Source organism: Tachypleus tridentatus, chromosome 13 (assembly GCF_004210375.1).
Source record: "Tachypleus tridentatus isolate NWPU-2018 chromosome 13, ASM421037v1, whole genome shotgun sequence".
NCBI lineage: Eukaryota > Metazoa > Arthropoda > Merostomata > Xiphosura > Limulidae > Tachypleus > Tachypleus tridentatus.
In genome coordinates, this window is record NC_134837.1 from 93,104,155 (window position 1) to 93,124,948 (window position 20,794).

The 20,794-nt window shown below is 34.7% G+C and overlaps 1 protein-coding gene across 1 annotated transcript in view; it reads right to left on the reverse strand.

Annotated features, from left to right (window-relative positions):
- Window positions 1–6,922: 6,922 nt before the first annotated feature.
- LOC143237567 (glucose dehydrogenase [FAD, quinone]-like) overlaps window positions 6,923–20,794 on the reverse strand; it is a 57,978-nt gene continuing 44,106 nt past the window's right edge. The window contains exons 6-11 of the mRNA XM_076476969.1: window positions 19,066–19,236; window positions 17,378–17,531; window positions 14,887–15,050; window positions 12,016–12,193; window positions 10,114–10,336; window positions 6,923–7,113 (exon numbers count right to left, since the gene is read on the reverse strand). Of these exons, the coding sequence (XP_076333084.1) occupies window positions 6,951–7,113; window positions 10,114–10,336; window positions 12,016–12,193; window positions 14,887–15,050; window positions 17,378–17,531; window positions 19,066–19,236 (1,053 nt within the window). The 3' untranslated portion in view covers window positions 6,923–6,950. The remainder of the gene's footprint in view (window positions 7,114–10,113; window positions 10,337–12,015; window positions 12,194–14,886; window positions 15,051–17,377; window positions 17,532–19,065; window positions 19,237–20,794) is intronic.

A 20,794-nucleotide genomic window follows, 5' to 3' on the forward strand; every position in this document is an offset into this window, starting at 1 on the left:
CCTCTTAAAATGGCCCGGCATGGCCAAGCGTGTTAAGGCATGCGACTCGTAATCTGAGGGTCGCGCCAAACATGCTCGCCCTTTAAGCCGTGGGGGCGTTATAATGTTACGGTCAATCCCACTATTCGTTGGTAAAAGAGTAGCCCAAGAGTTGGCGGTGGGTGGTGATGACTAGCTGCCTTCCTTCTAGTCTTACACTGCTAAATAGGGACGGCTAGCACAGATAGCCCTCGAGTAGCTTTGTGCGAAATTCAAAAACAAACAAACAAACCTCTTAAAATGTATTTGTAACATATTGAATCACTCAATAATAAACTGCTGAAAAATTAAAGGAATAAGTACGTTTTACTATGTAATTTATGTCAGTGTTCTAAATGTGATAATATTTTTATTATTTTAGGTAATTTGCCTCATTTAAGTTCCATATGTATCCATTTTTCAATGTGTGATGAACGGTAAAACATGGAGAAATAAAATTCTTAAAAATGACCAATATCATCAAAACTGATATCCCATATGAAGCAGCACCTTAAACAGTTTGCATGCGTTTATTCAAGAAACGTTTGAAACATTCAATATCTTGTGTGACCTCCACGGGCTGTGACACACTTCTTACACCGATTTGGTACATTTCAAATCAGTCTGTCGACGTTACCTTGGGGTATGGCAGCCCACTCGTCTACCAGGGCTTGTCGGAGTTCCTGTACATTCTGAGGAGGGTGCTGGTGTTTACTAACACGCCTCGCCAATATATCCCAACAATGTTCAATCGGATTTAAATCTGGAAATCTGGCGGGCCACTCAAAAGTCTCTGTTCCTTTCTCGTCAAGGAAGCGACGTGGGCTCGCACGTTAATTTGCATGAAGATGAACCCATCGCCGACAGCACCGACAAAAGGCCTCACAATGGGTTCCAGAATTTTGTCTTTATATCACTGTGCGTTCAAAGCACCCTTGTTGAGTATGAGTAAATCCGTACGGCCACCCAAACATATACCTGCCCAGATCATTACAGAACCTCCACAGTAAGCGTCGACTTGCACAATGTTACAGGCGGAAAACTGCTGTCTTCGGCGTTTCCACACTTTCGCACGTCTATCCTCACGAGACACAGTGAACTTGCTCTCGTCTATTCACAGCACGGTGGCCCATTGACGAAGTTCCCAGTCCAGGTGCTGACCAGCAAACTCCAATCTGGCTGCACCGGGTCGCGCTGTCAGAATAACGCCTCTTACAAGCGGTCAGGCCCTAAGGCGTTCTTCGTGCAGACGATTGCGAACTGTTTGGATCAACACACAAGTTCCATTGAAATGCTGAAGATCATTTCGCAGAGACAGAGTCGTAGCTAACCTGTCCCGCAGATTGGTAGTCACGATGTAGCAGTCCTCTTTGGCTGTTGTGCAGCGATGACGGCCTTGACTTGGTCTCCTGCCATAAGAGTTCGTCTTCTGGTAGCGTCGCCAAAGTCAATTGACACACCAATGTGCTGTGCCACCCTCCTTTGGGTCTAGCCATCCTCCAGCATCTGGACCATCCTGGCCACCTCATTCTCTGTCAGATGGCGCCTGACAGCTTGGATACACACAAGATGAAGGTACACACTGACAAAACGAGTCGCAAAAGATCCATGTTGGTGTTTGTTTCGAAAATTAATGAGGAATGCATAGTTTCACGTAACAGCCTTATATAGGGTACTTTGAGTTGTATTCTCCTTGAGTGAGGTGAGTTTTGTTTGAGTTGCTTCAAACTTCACTAGCAAGCTTAAAACATACACTTGTAAAATAACGGATATGTTTCTCATACATAAATTTAGTTATGACAAAAATATACTGAACTATGTACTTGTTCCTTTAATTTTTAAGCAATATATGATTTCCCTGATCCCTTAAGATAATTATTAGCGATGATCAAAGTGTAGAACTCTACAGTGAATTCTTTATAAATGTATCATTCCTATTACAAATATAGTAATGTAAAAACTTTGTAGACAGAAAAAAACATAGAAACAATGTGCACGAAAAAATAAATTATTTAAGTTACACCAAACCATTTTCTTTTCTTGTCAGTCGTCAATTGGTTTATTGAGTCATTAGTCGAAAGATGTTAGTTTTGTATGTCATAAATATACTAAACCATTTCAGAGCTACACTCAATGTCAACCCTCAAATTACATATTTATCTTTATACCATTCACTATCGACCATGCTCACATGTTGTATTATGTTGAATAGATTTGTGTTTTTACGTGATACAACGATAATTGTAAAGTTTTTTTTTTTTTAATTTCGCGCAAAGCTACACGAGGGTTGTTTGCGCTGGTCGTCCATAATTTAGTAGTGTAAGACTAGAGGGGAGGCAGCTGGTTATCACCACCCACCATCAACTCTTGGGTTACACCTTTTATCATTGAATAGTGGGAATGACCGTCACACTATAACACCCTCACGGCTGAAATGATGAGCGTGTTTGATGTGACAGGGATTCGAACCCGCGATCCTCAGATTATGAGTTAAGTGCCTTAATCACATGGCCATGCCGGGTCCCCAGAGTTCTGATGAAGAAGTTCTCGACTCGTAATCTGATGGTCGCGGGTTCGAACCTCCGTCGCACCAAACATGCTCGCCCTTTCAGCCGTTATAATGTTTGGTCAATCACACTATTCACTGGTAAAAGAGTACCCCAAGAATTGGCGGTGGGTGATGATGACTAGCTATCTTCCCTCTAGTCTTATATTGCTAAATTAGGGGGGCTAGCGCAAGTAGCCCTCGTGTAGCTTTGTGCAAAATTCAAAACAAACTGATGAAGACATCGAAAACACTCCTGCAGTGAAGAAATAAACCTTCAAGAAAACTAACATGAATATTATTTTATCAAAGCAAATTTTACCACGATTTGTTTCTCTAAAAAAGTAAAATTGCAACTTTTTAAATAAAAAAAAATGTCAAGTATTGTCTGTAAAGAAGTAAATTACAAGGATAATCATCGTAGAAACATTGGTTCATTTTCATTCTTTACCTGCCTGATCTTTCCTGGGTAAGAACGAATAAAATCGGCTCGTGACGCAGAAGCAGATTTTATTTAAAAGTTGAAATACGTAATAAATAGTTGAAATAAAGGGTGTGCTTAGTGAACTTGTGGTTATAAGACGTTTTGATACACGTGTGTTCGAGATGATACAATGGATCAAAATGTCATTTCATCACCTGTTAATGAAACAGATCAAATGTTTCGACAACAAATTTAAAAAGTAAATAATTATAAAGATTATTCTGGGAATAATCCTGGCTTTTTCACTGCCAGGATTTTATACAAAGTTGTTTATTTTTATATTAAAACAAAACTGTACAATGTGTCATTTGGTTTGCTTTCTCTGGGTAAATCGAATTCTGAATTCTAGCGTTTTTACCCTTCCGTCTTATCATTGAATCAGAAGGGGTCAATTTCCGATTCTATAGGAGAAACATTATATATCGATTGGCCTGAAGACTTAAATATTTAATATCTTTCTACTCTGGTCTTGCAATAAAATGAAACAGTTACGAAAGGTTGCTCTAAAAAGTGTGTCTGAATTAAAATTATTTCTTCAAATTTCCAATATAAAGGTGAAAACCTCATTTTGGTTATGAACTGATTATTTGTAATTCAACACACAGCTACACAATAGGCTATCTGTGCTCTGCCCACCATTTGTACTGAAACCCGATTTCTAGCTGTGTGAGTCCGTAGACATATCGCTGTGCCACTGAGGTGGTGAAAGTGACTGAATTGAAAAAAAAAATATACATCCCTTAAAAATTGGAATAATAAGTTTACCTTTTAAAATAAAATAATTCAAAGTAATCAATTTTTAGGAATGTTTACTCGATTACTTTGTGTCGTTAATAATCTATCTTACCAAAGTTTATTTATACTAGTAAGTATAATTATCCAACACTAAAGAAACCAACTTCTAAAATTATTAACCTATGAACTTGTTTAACAATTTTTTCTTACCAGTTTCCTGAGAGTAACAAACAAAGTAATCTTATAGTACTGAAATAATCTATTATTCTGCTCAGAAAGGCGTGTGTGTGTGTGTGTGTTTTTTTCTTATAGCAAAGCCACATCGGGTTATTTGCTCAGCCCACCGAGGGTAATCGAACCCCTGATTTTAGCGTTGTAAATCCGGAGACATACCGCTGTACTAGCGGGGGGCTCAGAAAGGCCCAGGCTACTTCCAGCATCTGAGGCCCCTGGCCATATTTAAAAACCAAAAGAAATTAGACACATGAAAAAAATAAGACCATCTTTAGCTCGGAATAAAAAGGCTGAAATTTAATTTGAAGGTAGGCGCATAAAAAAACAAGTCACAAAACTTAACAAATGCCAAAAACAAAGCAATTGCCTAAATCTGAGGCTACCCTTGTGCATGACACTCGCTCGGGCCAAGTGGTTTTTCTGGCTCTGATTATGATTAACCTGGAAATTTCGGGTCAGATAATTTTCCAGTTCAGGGTGAATACTTCCACTAGTAAAGAGGTGAGGTTTCATGTAAAGTGTTACAAAAACTATGTTTAAATAGCTATTTTTCTTATAGACCTTTTCCACAGCAACAGACAAAATTATCCGATCACACAAAAACCGTAAAAAAAGAAAGGCTTTAAAGACATGGGCATTTAATATTTTTCTTCCAGAGTTTTCACCTACACTCATCTGACAACAAAATTTGTAAAAATATTGATATGATTTCAATTTTTAATTGCTTGTTTTTGTTTTTCGCACAAAGCTACTCGACAGCTATCTGTGCTAGCCGTCCCTAATTTAGCAGTGTAAGACTAGAGGGAAAGCAGCTAGTCATCACCACCCACCGCCAACTCTTGGGCTACTCTTTTACCAACGAATAGTGAGATTGACTGTCACATTATAACGCCCCCACGGCTGAAAGGGCGAGAATGTTTAGCACGACGGGGATGCGACCCCGCGACCCTCAAATTACGAGTCGCACGCCTTAACACGCTTGGCCATGCCGGGCCAATCAATTTTTAATAGAAATCGTCTTTGGGGAAACGTTTTTAAAATCACCAGGTGAAAATCCTTGATTAAGTTAAAATGGACATGGTCATTTGAATTCGTCGAGTGAAATAAAATAATTATTTCATAAAGTTTGGTTTTGAACTTCGCGCAAAACTACACAAGTGCTATTATCTGCGCTAGTCTTCCCTAATTTAGCAATGTAATACTAGAGGGAAGGCAGCTAGTCATCACCACCTACCGAATACTCTTGGGCTAATCTTTTACCAACGAATTGAGGGGTTGACCATAACTTACAACGCCTCCACGGCTGAAAGGACGAGCATGTTTGGTGTGACGGGGCTTCGAATCCGCGACCTTTAGATTACGAATTCAGTGCCTCAACCAGCTGGCCATGCCATTTCACAAAGAGGAACATGATAATTTTATTTTAGTTAACTTCTTATCAGCTGGATTTTGGTCAAAGGAAGAATTACGATTTAATGTTGTTAAAGAAGTAAATATATCTAACAACAGGTTCAAGAATTATCTAAGGAAGTGTGTAATTAAATTGTATGATGTGTGTATTCTTGTGAACAGCGCACTAACTGCTATAACTACCTAGACGAATCGAACCCCTGATTTTAGCCTTATAAATCCGTAGACTTGCTGCTGTTCCAACGAGGGACGGTCTGGTGGTCCCATAACATTCTGTGTAATCAATAACTTAACGAATTTTTTTTGTTTATTTCTGTATTTAGATTTTTGCACAATTTCTGCATCAGGAGTTTCGGTAACATTTATTAAAATGGCATAGCCATATAAAAATCTATATAAGATTGAACCGTTTTGTTATGAAATCATGAGTAACATTTTTAAATTGCATCCTCCCTATATTTAATGAAATCTGTTATTTCATCTAAAGTGATACACAATAAAACAAGACAACACTAATTTATTTGTATATATTTATGTCTTTAGTTACTACAACAATATTATATTCATCAACTCGTAAATTTGATGAGTCAAGTGGCAGTACTTAACTGTAAAATATTTATCATATTTAACGCAATTCGAGTTAAATTAAAGGAAAGACCCGTTATGTGACAAAAACGCTAGTTATAAATTATAATCCCGTATTTTATGGCAATTTTTTCCCCAACGAAACCATCAATAAAGCATATTTTTCTAATGTATATCCTTTCATCCTATTCAAAGCTTGTCGAGCGTCAAGTCTTTAGAATTAACACTGTGACAGATTTTTCCCAAGAGCCTCAAATTAACGATCAGATTTCTTTTTTGTGAGAAAGAAACCACAGTGTTGGAATTCTTAAACAAAGCTACATTCACTTACCTCCTACGATTCAAGAATAAAGTAAGCTGTAGTTTATTCTGTCAGTCGGGTATACCGTATGCAAGAAAACATGCAAAATGCACAGAGGACACACTAATCCGTTCACAGGTTTCGGTACACTTAATTCTTTTAGAATTTAATCCTGTTGAACAGTTGACTTAGGAGTTTATGATGGTATTGAATGAAAATAATAGCTGTGAGACACATAATAATTTCATTCGCTCTGATTAGAGTAAGTGGAAAATAGTCTCTCTCTCTCTCTATATATATATATATTCTTCTCTTGCTTGTGTTAACTTGAATATTTGTATTAACATTTAAAACTGTTATTGCTTTAATATTCACCAGTTATAAACTTGTACAACATCATACTTTCAGTTATTTCTCTTTCTGTATTTATTGTACAATCCAGTCATACTTTTTTATTTTGTATTCCAACGAAATTATATAATTTAGTTTGAAAGTTTTCAGTGAGTTTAAATTTGTACATTCGGCTTACTACGATGAAATTACCTTTTGTCTTAGAAATCAGCTTTCACAAATCAAGTGACTGAAAACTGAAGACACGCAGTCAAACAAATTAGGCACGTTTTGATCACTTTTATGTCTCAGATTTTGTTTTGGCTACGTTGAGCAAACACAGAGTTAATTCCACGAATCATGTCCGATGCTTTTTCGGCAATCATAATGATTGGAGCGTTTGTATTTCCAGATACGATGGTTGGCATTACAGATCCGTCCACCACGCGTAGACCTTTCACGTGTTTCACCCTAGAGTGGAAAAAGGAATACACGTGTTAGAATATCGTTTGCATTCCTCGTGGATGAGCAAAGTGTATAGTTAAAGATATTTAGTGTCTGATTACGAAGTGTATCTTTACAATACAATAAAAATCTAACGGTTTAAAAGTCATATCGAATATATATATATCTGTGCACAATGTCTCTTACAACTGTAGATTGGTTATTCATTATAAAATATGATACAGCATAAAATAAACCTGTTTATATTTTAAAGTTATTATATATAAACATTGTAATACACAATACAATGGTTAAGCAACATGTTTATGTTGAAAATATATCTTTATGTTGCATTCCAAGTTTCAACTGAAACAAACCACAAAACACCTCCAAATAGTCATACCGCAAATTTGAAAAGTAATATAAAAATAATTAATCAAACCTTACTAATGTGATTAATATATCTGATATATATCTCTTTTCCTAACGCTACGTTCCAAGAATGGCTTTTGTGTTATGCAGCTTAGCAATAAAAGTTGAGTTTTTAACTACTTAAGGAGGTCATTGAAGTTTTTTCCCGTATAATCATTGTGCAATGTTATAGAGTAGTTTAACTATTAATAAATGTTATACAGTAGTTTTTAATTATTATAGAATGCTATAGAAATGGTTTTCTTAACTATTGTGGAATAGTATAGAAATATATTTTTTAAAACTTTATGGGATACCGTAAAATATTTAGTAACTATTATGAGATGTTATAGAAATATTTTTAAAACTATTATAGGATGTTACAGAGTGTTTTGTGAAACTATTATTGGTTTGTATGAAATGGGCTCGTTCAATGGGAAAAATCTTCACGGCTAATTAGCGAACCTGAGTGCTTTGTTGTACTGAATCTACTGCATAGAAACCCAAACACTTATGCAACAATCGAAATCATTGTGTCGACTTCATATCTTTTTGTTTTTATTTATCACTAGTTTATATGGAAATTGCCATGGAATTTTTTAAAAGGGCATTCGGTTAATAAATAAATGAACATCAGATATTGATTTAAAACACAACTCTAAGTCGCAATATCCAGAAAACTACGAGACAATGCTTGTTATAATATAAAAACATAATTTAGCTAAATATACTGAGGTTGAATACTTTATATTAAAACGTTTTTGAAACTTCACCACGTCGTCATAATCCATGTCGCCACGTTCGGTGTTAATTTACTTGACTGCTGTGTACCTTGGCCATGACCTTGCAGTGCTATTTCTACTACAAAGGCTCTGTAATAAGACTGTCATGTCAAAAATATATCATTGCTTTCTGCAAGATACAGGATTTTTCAGCGCCTGTTTCAACAGCTTGATTGCACATAGATCCAAGGGAGACTTGACCAATACGCCTTTATAAGCAATTGCAATAATACCCATTTCATTCTCCCTGCTTGAGATATGCAATGCTTGAATGATTATGTTGCACGCTGTTGCTTGAAACACGTGCACAGATTTTACCAGTGATTGTTTTTTTCTGTTTGTGGGTTCTCACCTGTTACAGTGCACCCCACTTTGCTCACCACGGCTGGAGTACGAGGTATTGCAGGTTTCTTAGTGGTACCCAAAGTTGATTCATTGTCCTTTGTTTTCCAGTGTTCTTAAGCATAAGGAATATGTCCATCTTGTCAGTTTTAAATCATCAACCTCAATCTATTTTTATTATCTGAGTGCATAAATATTGTGCGTTGGAAAGAATTGTTACGTACTATTTCCAAAATCCAAAATGCCAAGTAATATCAAAATGTAGTTTTGATAAATGCCGTTCCATCGTGACTTTATATCGGCTATGCTTGCCATGTAACTTGTCGATTTACACATATTTATTTCTTCTGGATGATGGATCTTTATCCAGCAGAATATCTACCCAGAACCTGATATAATCCATAAACGGTTGACTTAAGTTTCACAAGACAAGAATGCCGATGAGTAGGTTTATTCTGGGTGTAACAAAATCGTAAACTTTTTCTCGTTGTTTACTTAGCATACTGAAAGCTTATAACAACACACACTGTTTTATTAAAGATCTAAAGTTAATGGTAGAAAGCAAACTTATTATATTATAAAACTATTTGGATAGGTTTAGGATTAGCATAGTGTAAGACACCGGTCTATTTATTTGTTCAAATATTTAAAATGCCGTCCTTTCTGCGAGTTTAAAAAAAAATGTTTAATTATATATAAATGTCGAATATGTGTTCAAAAGTAGTTAAGTCTCCAAAGGTACGACTGTTAAATAAGTAATGCATATATATGTATGTGTATCTTAAGTTTCTTATCGAATAGTGTAAGTAAATATAAAACATTTAGAATCTACAGATGACTCAAGACACGAAACTCTAGCACATATTCGGCCTTGATCTGTAAATGTATTATAACATGGTTGATAAGAAAACGTAGGTATTCAACTTCTGTGATTTATAATGACCATAAGCATCGTCTTACTGTTCTTTGTAAAGAATGATTCATGTCAGTTTTGACAAACTTTATTGCTTATTGGCAGATGTAAACGTTTACTTACAGCTTGGTCTTTACATATGGCTGTCATCATAATATTTTAGTTTTTCATATAAATTAAGTTCAGGTGGGTATCGTGTTGTAAATATTGACTTACTATAAGCAAAAATTATCAATATAGTTACTAGCCAAGGCTTAAAGTGACACAAATATATTTCAGCTAAAAATTCAATTTTCTGAGTTTATCTTGAAGTGCTGTAGCGATATGTAAATGAAAATTATAACATTAAAAATGTGTGTTTATTTTGTTAGCGACGTATCTATACAACATTCAGAATATATAAAAATGTTCATTTGGTGTTTTACAAGAAAAATACGCAAGTTAAGCAAATAATTTTGCAACTTTTAAAGACACATATAGATCGAAAACAATGGGTAGCTTACATAAGAAAAAACAGTACTGAGGTAATTAACCAAGAAAAATGGAAGTGGGGAAGAGCTGAGGGTCTCTGTAACCCACCTTAGTTGTGGATCTACAACAGTAGTAGGATCATGAGGATTTCCCATTTTGCACGTGCCTACAGGGTGATAAATGGTTGACGTAATGGTTCGCGCAAGGCAAGCCAAGTATTCATCACTCCACTGAACGTAGCCCTCGCAGCCTGGAAATACATTAGGATTGATTCGAGCTCCATACTTCCGGAAACCTGGAGTATCTCCCAGGGCCAAACATATTTTCAGTGCTAGTCAGAAAATATAGATTTATCGTGTTAAGTAATTCATGAGAGCTGGCATTTTAGTGTTATTAGTAGTAAATGGTATATATGTGTTCTTTTAAATAAATAAGGTAGGACATGTCTACGGTTATATACGAAAATTTCTATAAACAGTTTTCTCCTCTTCAAATCAGGTGTGATTCATAATGTAAAAACAAAGCAATATTTCACTTTAACACAAAGTTTTGTTCACATTTTAAGATATTGAACCGTTATTTTAAGCTGGGGTGTAAAATTACCAATAGTTTCTCATCACAGCAAGTTACCTACACGGATCAGAAATAAACACTACTGAATATAACTAATTTAATGCAACATTAATTCAGATTTTTAAATATAATGTTTGTTTAATTTTTTAAAACCTTCTTATGTAGCTTCTTAATCAAAATATTGTTTCGAAAGTAAGTTATATTCCACTGTCTCTTTAATGTTAGTTTTAATAAAAGTACTGATGAAAATGTTTAATGTAAGAATCTGAATTAATTAATGAGAAAAGACGATCCATGAATTTTTTGTATGAATGTTTGGATTTTGTAAAACATTCATCATGAATCAAGATATCATATCGTTCTGTGTTTACCCTTAAATTAAAATTAAGTAGTTAAAGCGAGTAGAAATATAACATTGCGTCATCTTTTCTGACACTCGGAAGAAGATTGAACTTCATCACATTGTGGTGTCGAACTTGAAGAACACATTGTAAATTTGTATTTTACATTTTATTTGTTTTTATTTATTCAGTTATTATAAAGTTAATAAGATAAATCAAATCTGTGTGTTTTCCATAACCCTACCTTAACAGAATTCCACTATATAATAATGTTTAGTAAGAGTTCATTTTTATGGTTTTAAATTTCGCGCATAGCTATATGAGGGCTATCTGCGCTAGCCGTTCCTTATTTAGCAGTGTAAGACCAGAGGGAAGGCAAATAGTCATCACCACCCACCGTCAACTCTTGGGTTATTCTTTTATCAACGAATAGCAGGACTGACCGTAACATTATAACGCTCCCACGGCTGAAAGGGGGAGCATATTTGATTTGACGGGGATTCAAACCCGCGACCCTCAGATTACGAGTCGAGCGCCTAAACCATCTGGCCATGCCGGGTCGTTTAAAAAGAGTTCATTTGGTTCTTTTTATATTAAATACAAAACTTAACATATGGTCTATTTGTGATGTACCAACTGAGGACACCGAACCACAAGTTTAGCGATATAATCCTTAATATTTTTACTTTTAAAAACAGTATTGGACTAACATTTCGAATGTGCTAAAATTGTTTGAAACGGATAATAAATATAAATAGAAAAGAACTTTAAAAAACACAAGTTGAGAACAATGACTTTTCTTGAAAAAGTATTAAACAATTATAGTTAAAAGGCTAATTGATTATTTTATTTTTAGGCATTAACGCAGGTTATTTTTTGTTAGTCTCAAAACAGGTTTGAATTACTGCATATTCATAAATAAAGGCAAGGTGTTTAATAGTACTTGAAAACAAATATATTGCACTTAGACAGTTTTAGGAAATAAAACTATGTCTAAAATTTTATTGTAAAGGGAAATTATCTTGCTCCAAAGTGTTTTCAAAAGGTTTTATTTAGACTCAATTTCAGGGTTTATTTGCAGCTGTAAATTACTTACAATCCACCATGGTGAAAACATCTCGCTCATCTGTGAGATAACGTGGATCAATGATTGGAGGATCGTATGGATTACTTGAGCGTAGTTTGATAAAGCCCCGACTCCTGGGCCTTAATAAAACAGGAAATAAAGAAAAAGAATCTTTCTCCAGGAACTCCAAATAGACTTTTTGCCATAACTAAAAAATAAAAAAGATATACTGTGGAACAAAAATCATATATTTTTTTTAAATTCCCATAAATACTTTTGTTTGTTTTTAGAATTTCGTGCAAAGATACTCTAGGGCTATCTGCGCTAGCCGTCCATAATTCAAGAGTGTAACACTAGAGTAAAGGCAGCTAGTCATCACCACCCACCGCCAACTCTCGGGCTACTCTTTTACCAACGAATAGTGGGATTGACCGTCACATTATAACGCCCCCACGGCGGGGAGGGCGAGCATATTTGGCGCGACGCGAACCCGCGACCCTCGGATTACGAGTCGCACGACTTACGCGCTTGGCCATGCCGGGCCCGATACAGTTACGACAGAAAGTGTTCGTACCCCTGCGTCCCGAGAAGTTTTTTTGCTCATAACTTAAAAAGTATCACGATTAGGCTAATAGACTTAAATTTATTATAAATATTATATTAACACACATCTACATACATTTTAATGTAAATTAAACGACAAATAAACTGTTTATAAACAAATAACCAGAAATAGGAGAAGCAGAAAGTGTTCGTACATTTCAGTAAGTGTGAAAAAACTGAAATTCCCGTAAAATGTTTGTGTAGTTTGGCGAACAAACTACATTATACCATTCCAGAACTAGACACTGGGTTCATAATTATTAAAATTTAGCCAGCAAAAAATGTACTTCTGGCAATTTAGCCAGAATATCCTGTTCATCATGACGAACAGAAAACAACTGTCCAGTGATTTAAAAAACCGAATTATTGTAAAATACAAGTCTCGTGTGTCTCTTTTTGGTATTACTACACAACTGGAAGAGTATTCTTTGGTCAGACGAGACTAAAATCGAGTTTTTCCGCCACAATAATGTTCGCTATATTTTCCGTAAGAAGGGGGAACGAAATTTTCCAAAGAACACCGTCCCTACAGTTAAATACGGAGGTGGTTCGATCATGCTATGGGGTTTCTTCAGCTCTTCTGGTGTAGGCAGCCTTCACCGTGTCAACGGAATCATGAAAAAAGAAGAGTACGTTGATATATTAGGCACTTATATCAAGAATAATGCTCGGAACTTGCGGCTTGGGCGTCGTTGGATCTTCCAGCACGACAATGACTCTAAGCATACATAGAAATATGTGCAATCCTGGTTGTAGAGGAACCATATAAGCGTTTTGGAGTGGCCATCGCAGTCACCCGGTCTCAACCCAATTGTAAACGTTTGGCATGAGTTGAAGACCAGGGTTCATCAGCGTCATCTGAAAAACTTGCAAGAGTTGGAGGCCTTCTGTTAAGAAGAATGGAAGAAAATACCAGTCGAGTACTGTCAAATGACCATGGAGGGGTATGAGGAGAGATTGCACCAAGTAATTCACCTGAAAGGCTATACAACTGACCATTAAAGTGGACACAAACACTTTCTGCCCCTCCTATGTTTGGTTATTTGTTTATAAACAGTTTATTTGTTGTTCAATTTACATAAAAATTTATGTAGATATGTATTATTGTAATAATTATAATATACTATACTTTAATTTTCCTAATCATGATACTTTTTAACTTATAAGGAAAAAACTACTCACGACGCAGGAGTACGAACACTTTCTGTCATAACTGCACTACCATTCCTTATTTGTTTTTTTGTTTTCATCGTTAAGATTAATATACTTCATATGTTTTGTTTCATGAAAAAAAGTAAATATTAGCGAATTGGAAAAGGAAAATTACTTAGTCGCAAAAATATTTCGTTAAACGTTTTTTTTCTTTTAATGTAAAATATTTATATTTTCTAGAAAATGCATCCTACATTTGATAATATCCCTATAATTGCAGAACATTGCAAGAATTAATACGTAAAATAGACAATGGTTGTAATTATAGTGGAATTAATTTGTTAGTATTGGTACTGAATTACATATTTTAAACTATAACTGCACCATAAGTGATACGTGTACTAGTCTACAAGACTCTCTAAGAATAAACTTTCTCAATTAGAAGTGCTGCCAGAAACGTCGCTCTATGAGCGACTGTTTATGCCAGTAATTACTAATTGTAATAGTCATACCTCATTAACAAAAAGTGTCAAAAAATTAACATTTTCTAATTTTTTTTCTTTCTGTACTATAAAAGTGTTAGAGTTGTGCTCTTTAGTCATGTGTAACTTACTGCATCAAAATGATTCAATGTACAGAGCTCAAAATTTTCATACATTTTACTGATACAAACTGTAATGTTTTTTATATATTAAAAGCGCTACCATTTGGTGAAAAAAAAAATAATATTTTTTTTAAAACCTGCAGACTTTTAGGACTACATTTAAAAATTACACCAATAAAGATATGACCAAACTCTCACGTGCAATCCTAGTGAAGTCGTATTCTTGTTGTGAGGACAGTACTTTTATTTAAAATTGTGTTATATTATAAAAAAGTTCTTGTTGGACATACCACTGCTGTGTTTCTAATTGTCTAAATTTTGAATACCCCAAGTATGACATTTTTGAGGATTTTTGTATCTGCGATATCTAACAGATAGCACCACACTTCATAAGCCTCGATCATCATTTCTTGTTTACATTGAAAAAAATAGTAGTGATACATTCTGAAGTCAAATTCTATTTTAACACATATTTTTTGTAGCATGTAAAGATGGAAACAATTAAAATTAGCAATAAGTATGTAGTATATGAATATGCATACCTCATCGTTAATACCTTGAGATCCGCGAAATACGTGACCAGCATCAGCACCGTAACTTCCAGACAGAAAGTGGACCTCAACATCAGGGAAGTCGTCAGAAGAATTAGCATATTTGGTTTTAATGAAACCTAATCCTTCCACTCCTCCCAAGAGAGTTAATGGACCTATTAGTAAAAAGACGAGGTCATAATCACAAAAAGCAAAAAAAGTACAGAATAATTAGTTTTTTAAAATAATATTTCATTAAATTATGGGCGTAATTCTCCCATTGGTTGGTTCTTAATGAAGCAGGGAAAGGATAATACATAATGAAGAAGATACAGTACTTTTTCACGTGCAAACAGCGCGGCATGGCCACGTGGTTAGAACGCTCGTCTTGTAATTTGACGGCTCGTCAAACATGCTCACTTTCAGCCGTGGGGGCGTTATAATGTGACTGTTAATCCCGCTATTAGTTGGAAAAATAAAAACCCAATAATTGACGGTGGGTAATGATATCAGACTAGTGTTTTCCCTCTAGTTTTACACTGCTAAATAAGGGATGGTTAGCACAGATAGCCCTTGTGTAGCTTTGCGAAAAATTCAAAACAATCACCTTATAATCTTTCTCATATTCGACATTTTTCTCCAATAATAGTGTTAGACGACTGTTGGCCTTCGCATGCACCTTTTATTAACTGTAACCAAGAGTCTGTAAAACTATAACATTTTAAAGGAAACTGAACAGACACATTAGTGTAAACCATCATGAAATGTATAACACGAAAGTCACCTGGTAAGAAGTAAGACGTGAAGCATCAGACAAAAAGAAGTATTTAAAAGGCATAAATGTACTTATATTTACACTGATGAAAAAGATCTCAATCTAAAACATTGTTGTAACTTAAAAAGAACGGTTTCTAAAATCACTGAATTTCATAATAAAATACATTATCACGTAATACGTATTTATCAATAACTATATAGTTTTATACTAATTAATTGTCAGTTATATAGAAACTAGGATCATAGCTTATATGAGGTATTATTCTGTAGTGGTCAATTTACAACTGTATCTCGCCATTTGATTGGTCATTTCAGTAAGAAAAAATTGCATTGCTTTTCTTCTAAGCAAAAGAGATAATTTGCAACGCATTATTTACAAAACCATATGGGTTTCGATGCAATGGTTGCACCTAGCACAATATAGTTCCCGGGTTTTTAAGTAGTCACGATTTTTTTTTTTTCCCCTGAATGCCACCCTTCATTGACATTTCACTGAGTTCAAGAAAATATCTCTAACGGAGTGAAAGCTTTTTGGTTTGGTTTATTTTGAATTTCGCGCAAAGCTAATCGAGAGCTATCTTCACTAGCCGTCCCTAATTTAGCAGTGTAAGACTAGAGGGAAGGCAGATAGTCATCACCACCCACCGTCAACTCTTGAGCTATCTTTTTGCCAACGAATAGTGGGATTGACCGTCACATTATAACGCCCCCACGAAAACTTTTTGACAGTTGTTATTTCTATACGAAGAATCAAAGGAGAAATATTCAATTCAAAACAATTTACTTCACATAGTAAAATAAAATTATACATGTATATAATATAGATATAAAAAAATATATAAATTGAACAACGTGCGTTTTTTCTTGTAGTAAAGCCGAGAAGAATCAAACCCTTGATTTTAGCATCGTAACTACGTAAACTTACTACTGTCCAGCGGGGGACACATCAACCAACAACAAATATATATATATATATACGCTACAACACGTTTCTCTCTTTATGTGTTTTTTTTTCATTCGTACTTCTACTTCTGAAATATTTATTTCAAACACTTGATGAATAAAGTCCTGTTATTTCGTGAAATTCCTTCACAAAAAGAAATATTTTAAAACACATAAAGACTGTCGGATTGATGTTGATTTTAGGAGGTGCAAAAAGAAAGGAATAATTTTCTGTACATACAGAATGTAACAGAGAAACAGAGAGACAAACAACTGATATATTATATAGTCCGTGTAACGTCAGAAACACTGTGCCATTTGGGTCTGAAGAAAAATCTCTAAATTGATTGTATCATTTGGATTATTTTCAACCCAGTTAGGTTTTATTTAAAAAAAAAAACAGGCCACTTAACTGTAGATTCATGGAGTTATAACTATAAAATCCATGATTTGATCCTTTGTGGTGGACAACGCAGATAACTAATTGTGTAGCTTAATGTTAAAAAAATAGCAACTTGAAAATGGCTTCAAATATTTTCATTATTTAGATAATTGCCAATGGAGTTATTCCAAATTCACTATTATTTTTTATTTATATTTGAAATCACTGGTGTAAACATTAATATTTTAAAATACAGAACGATTACGGAAATCCAAGCGTAAAGACTGAGTCTTGAGTGTAGTGTCTCTTACTTCTAAAAACCTTATACACATTGATCAAATAACAATTTAATTATACAAAGTTGATTAAAAGAAGAAGAGAGAACAGACGAAGTGAACTTACCATCAGAAAAGGCAAAATACCGGAAAATATTCTCAGCAGTAAAAATTCGCGACTGAACAGCAGAGACAGGGTAATCTACAAGATAAGCGAGGACTCCGGGGTAAATGTGATCTTGAAGGTTCAGGCCTACAGGTAGATCTGCTAGAACCGGAATCTTTTCAAGAAAAAGATTGACTTTATTAAGTTTCTTTTTTCTTCAATTAAATAAAGTGTATCATCAAATACTTTATGATTAATGGAATATTTTATATCTTCGTAGTAAAAAAACAAAACAAAAAAGAAAGTGTAAACAGTGCTCGGCCCGGCATGGCCAGGCGGGTTAAGGCGTTCGACTTCTAATCCGAGGGGCGCGGGTTCGAATCCCTCTAACACCAAACACGCTCGCCCTTTCAGTCGTGGGGGCGTTATAATGTGCGGTCAATCCCACTATTCGTTGGTGAAAGAATAGCCCAAGAGTTGGCGATGGGTGGTGATGACTAGCTGTCTTTCCTCTAGTCTTAGACTGCTAAATTAGAGACGGCTAGCGCAGATAGCCCTTGAGTAGATTTGCGCGACATTCAAAAAACAAACAAACAGTATTTATTTACTATAAGAATAGTAAAGCCAACTTAACAAGCTCAGACTCAGTTCCTAAGAAAATAATAAGTACATTTTTCGAAAACATTGTTACAGTTTCAGTATTTTTATTCTGTCTCTTTTTCATGGTCCACAATATTCTATATACTTTATGCGTACTGTATTTGCCAGTGTTTGCTGATTTGTGGCTGTACTATCATTTTAGTTATATCTTTTATTAAAAAAAAGTTGAATGCTTTACATGTTTTCCACCTGGTTTTCAGGATGTTATATTTAGTAACTACAAAATTGTTTAGAGCCCGGCATGGCCAGGTGGTTAAGGCACTCGCCTCAAAATCTGGTGGTCGCGAGTTCGAGTTTCCCTAACGCCAAACATGCTCGCCATTTCAACTGTAGGGACGTTATAAACTCACGGTCAATACGACTGGTAAAAGAACAGCCCAAGTAGTTTGGCGCGAAATTAAAAAAACAAAACAAGACTGTTTAACACATTTACTGTGATTTTAACGGTTCGTTGGGTGTGAAAACGGATTAAAGAAGTGAATAACAATTACTAGCTTGTGTAATGTTCATATTGTTCATGACAATTATCATTTCATTTCGATGTTATACCATTAGATAGCGCTAAGATAAAAACAGGAAATAGTAGTAAATTTTGAGAGACCAATCAATGAATGTAAAATTTGTCAAGTAAGAAACAACTTGTGTATATTATTTCAGTTTCGGATTAAAAAAACAGTATGAAACAGCTTCTATTTAAAAACAGTTCAAAATGTACTTCATTAAATTTGTATTATATGAAAATCATAACCTAAGTATTTCCTTCAGTGTTACTTAGGTAAACTTAGGTTTTAATGACAATCAAGCGCGAATTTAAGAATATTACAAATACCATTTTATATCTCGACAAAATCAAGTACTTTACTTTCAATACAACATAACACCAGCTTTTAAAACTGTCAGGGCTTTGAATAATTTAACCTCAAATTTAAAACAATCTAAATATTTGTCTGCAACTGTTTTCTTATGACGTCTCATACAAATGAGCGATCGTACAGCTCTAAATACAAAACCTTCCTCTGCAATCCTAAAGCTTACGTTTCTTTACTTACCCCAAGGTTCAAAAGGTTATCCTTTGGTCCAATTCCAGATAACATTAAAAGTTGAGGAGTATTGATGGTTCCAGCTGAAAGAATGATTTCCTTCCTAGCGTAAACTGTGTGAGATAAGCCTAATCTATCAAACTGAATAGCTCGAGCTATCAAGTTTTCGTCGAAAAGAATCTGTAGGAAAAGGGGTTATTTAATAGACATAAAGCTAAGCAATATAACAAAATAACATTTAATAAACTGACAACAAGTGTAAATTGATTGAAAGAAAAGGAACCATAACATTAAAGCCACAAAGACGATCGTGTGGTCGACAAACTGTTCAGTAAAATCTGTACAAACGGCTACTGATGACTTTCATGTTTATTATTCATATCAGACATGTTATTATAACACACGCTTAAAGTTACAAGTAACGTTTACTTAAGTTTCAAGTGCATTGAACTATTATGAAAGAAAAATTGATAAAATCTTTAAGAAAACGTTTATTATAAAATGCCTTTAAGAACTATTAATACTTTATATTTCCTTCAAAATTCCCTAATTTTGGTACCAATTATTTCATAATTATTAGATTGTAAAGTCTACACTACAACGAATTTATCAAAGTTATTTTGTTTTGGCATATTTACCCAAAAATGCCCAATGACTATATGCATTAGAAATAATATGGATAATAAATAGCATCTTCTGCCACAACATACGAAAATTAATCTTTCTTTCTGTTTTTTCTTTTTTGTGACATTATTGGGCCCGCAGGACCATGCCAACGCCTTCTTCGGCGATAATGTTTAAATTATTTCACAGTTATTGCATGTACCAAGCTGTCTTACGACATTATTACTGTCTTATCGGAGATAACCTATCAAACGTTTATTCAAGTTATAGGCACTCTGTCTATTATAGATCGCATTTTAATAACAATCAACTTCCTTTTCCCTACCCCCACCGGACTTTGACTTTACTGTGATTGCTTTATCCACCACCAACAGGAATTCTTGTTTTCAATTGGCTAGTACTGATCACATAGAAGAAACACCACTTCCATTAAAAATGTATTCAGCGTGGCAATCTGGGAGTTGTCAATATGCACTGCTGTTACATGCATAATTTAATATATTTCATAAAGCTTTCGTAGCGTAATTTCATACAAATACCATTGAAAACTATTTGCAATCTAATCGTGCATTTTCAGGTTCTCGTACAGTGAATAGAACTAGTATAGAGTAAAACATAAGCTGTATTACATTGTTTTCTTTGTAAAACCTTGTTCATATGAATTGTAATAAACGTATTTCATTTGATTAAAATTAATTATTTTTATTCAAGGTTGGAATTTATTTGTATGTGGAGGCAGCTGTAAAAGTATGTGTATTTATCACAATTCTAAGTCCCCCAATAAAAGAGGACGCAGCTGCGAATCACAGAATCAAGCGAAGCAAAGCGAGCGACGTGTTCCTGATCGATGTTGAACCTTTGTACGCGCACTAGTTTCCATGCTATTTTAATAGCAGTGTTTGCGCGGTTCTATCTACAGGTGGCGGCTACGTCACTCACAAAAATAGGATGTTTCTGAAAGTGTAAGGTTAGGTACGTAGAGTTTTTGTAGCATGACATGAAAGTATACATGCAGAGCTCTCGTAGCGCAAAAAACACGCAATAAACAAACGGTAAAATACTAATAATAAATATAAAATATACAGCTCATTTCATAATGTTATCGCCACAGTTT